Source organism: Saccopteryx bilineata, chromosome 7, assembly GCF_036850765.1.
Source record: "Saccopteryx bilineata isolate mSacBil1 chromosome 7, mSacBil1_pri_phased_curated, whole genome shotgun sequence".
Taxonomy (NCBI): domain Eukaryota; kingdom Metazoa; phylum Chordata; class Mammalia; order Chiroptera; family Emballonuridae; genus Saccopteryx; species Saccopteryx bilineata.
In genome coordinates this window covers 110740639-110745932 of record NC_089496.1, presented here as the reverse complement: position 1 = coordinate 110745932, position 5294 = coordinate 110740639, and the positions used below count along the sequence as shown (strand labels likewise).

At 52.0% G+C, this 5294-nt stretch overlaps 1 protein-coding gene across 5 annotated transcripts in view; it reads right to left on the bottom strand.

The window, feature by feature from the left end:
- Positions 1 to 2542: 2542 nt before the first annotated feature.
- The window catches only part of PTPRE (protein tyrosine phosphatase receptor type E), a 139141-nt gene continuing 136389 nt past the window's right edge, over positions 2543 to 5294 (bottom strand). For 3 of the 5 annotated variants that reach the window (XM_066238542.1, XM_066238545.1, XM_066238546.1), the window contains one exon: positions 2543 to 5028. In XM_066238542.1, coding sequence (XP_066094639.1) covers positions 4954 to 5028 — 75 coding nt within the window. In that variant the 3' untranslated portion in view covers positions 2543 to 4953. The remainder of the gene's footprint in view (positions 5029 to 5294) is intronic. The other 2 variants (XM_066238543.1, XM_066238544.1) reach the window with 2 other exon arrangements.

Below are 5294 nucleotides of genomic sequence, written 5' to 3'. Positions count from 1 at the left end.
TTTAGTTGTCTGTCTCTGCTGGAAGCTGCTGTGGGCGTTCTGACTGCCACTGTGTGGTTCTGGACGGCGTTGTCTAAGCCCTAAGGGTTGGCAGGTTGAGGGAGGCGGGATGGGTAGGGCGTCAGGGTCCGTGTCCGGAGCTGGGCTGGTGACCGAGCTGTGGAGAGGAGTGGGACCCTGGTGAGCAGGTGGGGCAGGGTTTCAGGAAGTGCAGCCTCACCAGAAAGGCACTTCATTTGAAGGTGCATGGCGTGTCCCCAGGGAGGCCAGGTTCAAGGAAAGGAGAAGCAAGAACAGGGCTTTTCTCTGAAGGAGTTGCCCGTGAAGCTCACAGGCAGAAGCATGTCGGTGAGCCGCCCGCCTGGAGCACAGCATAGGCCGGTTAGTGAACGACCCCTAACCAGAACCTTGGAACTCGGGGCCCATCCCGGCCTGAGCTGCTGCCCACAGCGTTTCCAGAGCGGACGGGGTGGTCTGGGGGAGAACACTCCAGGGCCCCCAGAGTGCAGGCAGCAGCCGCAGGAGGCACCCTTCACTGTGCATTTTTGGGGGTGCAGGGGAAAATCAGACCAATTCTAACCAGCCAGGCTGAGAACAGACTCGCTGTGGGGCCGTGTAAGGGCTCAGCCAGGCGCTGCTCAGAGGGACTTGCTCTGACGGACGGTTCTCAGTGAGCAGAGCCAGTTTCACGTTCAGGCCTTCAGGGTTCTGACTGGCCTGTCTGGTCCAGTCTTTGCTCTAGGTACCAGCCCACTCGCACCTCGAGTAAGACCCGCCCCCACCCAACACGCGTGCACATACACTCACGCATGTACACGACACAGCCTCCTGAGGCCGTGGCTCGCTCGGGCTGGTTGAGTCCATTGGTCCCTGACTGATTGACGTCCTCTGTGCCCTTGAGGTCCGCCTCCTCGGGGTGTGGCTATGCCTCCACCTCTGCAGCAGGACGGCTGGGGGGAGGACGTCCACACCTAGAGTAGCAGCGAGGGGCCACTGACCTAAGGGGCGAGCAGGCAGGCCCACGAGGGACAACCAATAACTAAGGGCCCACAGGAGCAAACAGCATTTCCTTGCAGGTGATTTTTTTTTAGTAAGAGGAGGGGAGGCAGAGAGATTGACCAGCATGCACCCTGACCGGGACCCACCTGGCAAGCCCACTAAGGGGTGATGCTCTGCTGCCCATCTAGGACTCTTGCTCTGTTGCAACTTGAGCCATTTTTTAGAACCTGAGGTCCACGGAGCCGTCCTCAGTGCCCTGGGCCAACTTGCTCTAATTGAGCCATGGCTGCAGGAGGGGAAGAAAGAGAGAGAGAGAGAGAGAAGCGAGAGGGGGAGGGGTGGAGAAGCAGATGGGCACTTCTGTGTGCCCTGGTCGGGAATCGAACCTGGGACTCCTGAACGCCAGGCCAACGCTCTACCACTAACCCAACTGATCAGGGCCCTTATTATTATTATTATTATTTTAAAACAAACATAAGAAGGCTCGCAAACTTTATTAATCAATGCAGCGAATAATAAAAGCATGTTTCAATCCCACAGTAGGTCTAGGGTACCTGACAAGAAGCTGGTAGGGGGCAAGGAGGGAGTTGGAGGTGGACTGGACCAGGTGGAGAGAGCCAGGCACTGCTGGAACCACCAGGTGTAGGTATGAAGGGTGGCCTGACGCGGCTTCAGCCCTCAGGAGGGAAAGCAACAGGCAAGGACGTCCAGCTCCCCCTGGCAACGGACCTCAAGCGGGGCTGTTGTCCTTACAGATCTGAGACACCACTGCTCAGAGCTCCGATTCCTGCCTGGACGCCGGCAAAACACGGCTCCCTGAATGGCGAGCTGTGGCCCGGGGCTTCCTGTCTTCACGCTCAGGTCCCTGGACCCTCCGAGCGCTGGGGCCACCGTGCCCTCCCTCACCCCAGGGGCTGTTCCTCTGTCAGCTCTGAGCTATTCTATAGAAGTCCTCAAATGAATTGTCTGTATACATCAATGCTGATGTCCACGTGGTCTTGTCAGAAAGGACTTAAGGCAACAAGAATGACAGGAAGGGGTTTCCTCCAAGAATGAGACACAGGCTAGGAGTCAAAGGAAAGCTTTATCCTTGCATCGGAATGTTTTCGACCTTGCAGTTGCATATACACAGGATTCAGCAACATTCATGGGCATGGGCATTGCCATCATCAGAGCAAGATCAAAGGATCAAAGTCCAAGAAAGTGTGACAGTTGGATCTGGAGTGCATACATAGTGAGATTGCACACAAATTAAACGCAACGTAGTTAAACAAAAGTATCAGTAATCAGACATTTAAAAAAACATTAATGTGGTCATGTCTCCAAACGCTGAAACAGGTCAGGCTCATTTTTTAAAAGTTTTGTGTTTTTTTTAAACAAAACATAAAAATACTTTTAAAACACTGCTATGCATTCTTCATGAGCACGTGGAGAGAGTAAAAGTGAGTCACACAGTGACCGAGAAAGCACGCCGATCGAAACCGTAGTCTCCTGATCACGATTTGGCATTTGAATTCAACTGCATGCAACATAGAAAAACGCGTGGGGGGAGGGGGAGACTGAGGTCAGCAGGGCGCCGTTTTATGTCCAGTGGACTTTCTCTGACCGAAGGGGAAGCCGAGCTCGGTGTCCGGGCTGCAGAGACAGGCAGCGCATCTCCGCGTGCTTGCCAGGGCTGGACGGGGACCTAGAGCAGACAGACCTCCCAGGAAGGCCAGCGCTGCCCTCCTGCCTGGGGGAGGGGCCCTGTGTCCACAGGGCCGTGGCTTCTGCTTGGTTTCTGAAACCGGAAGGGCCCAATGGGGTGCCAGTACGCCGGCCGGCCGTGGACAGCAGCGATGGCCCAAGGGGGAACAGAGAACATGCCGATGGGGCCGCTCCCCTAGGCACTCTGAGCAGGACCCCTCTCCCCCAGGAGATGCCGGGCAGACCCGGAGAGGGCGTGGGGGACTCTGAGGAAGCCTCCAAATTTTGGACCCCAATCCGTGCCCTTCCTTTTGCTTGGACCCCTCAGATAAATGCCTCGTCGCCTTCATGGCCACCAGCCAGCTGTTTCTAGGGTGGGAGCAGGACCACAGCTCTGCTGTCTCCCCTCCTTCTGTCAGAGGAAGGCGCTGGGCGTGGACATGAGCAGCGGAAACCCGAGGGGCCCACCTGTCTCGCCGAGCGCCCCGCCTTTTCCTTGGGCGAGGTCCCTCTTGTAGTGGAGAAAGGGGCAGGGATGGCTCAGCCCAGGGCTTCGCTGGCTGGCGCAGGGCGGCCTTCACCAAGTTGTGCTTTTTCTTTCCCGCTGGGGCGGCTGCTGGGGCCCTTGGGTGGGGCTCAGGGACAGGCAGAAGCCTCGTGACCTGGGAGCCTGTCTAGAGCCCAGCCCGGCCGAGAAGGTGAGCGCTCACCGGCAGAGAGCCCAGGAGGAAGAGTGCCCTCTGTCCCGTGGAAATATCCAGTAAGGCCTTTGTACGTCCCTTTAAAATCAAGCTGCATGTGTGCCGTCTGCAGTCAGCGAGACCAGGTGCCTTTTCTTACATTGTGCTCATCTGCTGGGTACCGCACGGCCGTAGAAGGATCACTGTTACTAAATTAAACTTTTCTACATTCGTTCTCCCGCCTTGTTTTATTTACTTTTTTATTTTTACTCCATCAGCCAACTCTATGTGGCAGTATGACCACTATCATCCAGTGTCCAAGGACTCAGTAGCATTTCCATCCAAAAATAAGTTCATCTTTCGATTAAGGACGTCTCTTTTCTCTTAATTAAATATCGAGGAGTGGGACTTTAAAAAAACAACAACTGTATAAATCTAGATTTTAAGATTTCTTTTTTTTCCTTTCTTTTCTTTTTTTTTTTATTACAAACAGTCTTAAGCTCTTTTACAAGGAGGTTCTTGAAGTACCAAAACGCTTCTCGGGAAGTTGAAAAGCATAATTGCCTAGTCTCTACCAAGAGTGTGTGTATGTGTGTGTTTGTGTGTGTGTGCACGCGCGCTCCTGGCTTCTGCGGGTGTCGGACTCTGGATGGGAAGTGCTTGGAGGCCACCACCTGCTGGGGTGGGAGAGGGGAGGATACCTCCGGACCCCCCCACCCCGCGCTGGCAGCTGTAGCCACTGCAGGGGAGGGGAGTCAGAATGTCAGAGGGTTTCTTCTGAGTCAAACAGGCAGAGGACGCTGTGGGAGTGCAGCTCCGATGGCTGTTTTGGCTGCAGCCAAAACCAGGGGAGGAAACAGGACCACCTGCCCGGGTCTCCACCTGTGCGCTAGCCACGGAGGCACGGACACAGCCTTGGATAAGATGCTTATTCCAGTCTGGCTACACAGTCACCCGCTGCGCTGCTGTGTTTCATACCGGATGCGGGTTGTCAAGTCCTCCATCTTTAAAGGGTCAAAGGTAAAAAAACAAACAAACCACGTGGCCTGAGCCAAGGAAGTTGTCACAAAACGCCCTCTTTTCTTTATCTTGCGTCCTCTGGGGCCGCTGGGCTTCCAACACAGGCTGCCGCTTGGGCCCTACAACCAGCGTTAGGAAACTGAATTTTCAACTGGTTTCTGCGACCCAAACGGACTGCTTTCTCCTAACTGTTGTGTTTCAGATTTTGCATGAAGCACACTTGGCATATTAACGGTTTATAACATTTAGAGGTGCTGACTTGTGAAAAATTAAACAACAGGAACCTAATGAAAAATTAAAATATTGACTGACGTTAGCAGAAATATATCTATACATATAGATATAGATCTTTATAGGATATTATTTGACCTTAATACATTATTCCAGTTTTTAGGGGGGGGGGCGATATTCAAGACATAATAACTTTATAGCAGGCAGCCCTTCAAGCATAACAAAATATATACAAAGAAATTAGAAAGGATATTAAGGTCAACTATGAAATAAATTAACATGGTTTTTACAAAATATACTGACCATTAAATTAAAAAATATTTTAAGGCAGGAGTTTTCATTTGAAATTAGCATAATCAGAAAATATATCAATAAAATCTTGTACCACTTTGTAGCAGAATTCATACTGTTCCTGAAAAAGAAAACCAAGAATACATTAAAAATGGCATGCAAAGAATGGTTTGAATAATGTAATTAGGAGGAGCATTAAAAAAAGAAGACATAAAAAAAGTCTATTTATTAGAATACTACGTTCCTTTCTGCACATCTGCCTCTGTTACATAATTCAGTTTTCAGGCACTGAAGTTTCCAAATAAATCCCCCCACCCCCAGCCCCCCCGCGCCCGCCCGTAGACAATGCCAACGGTTAGTTTTAACTTAGCGTATTTTTCCGGAACC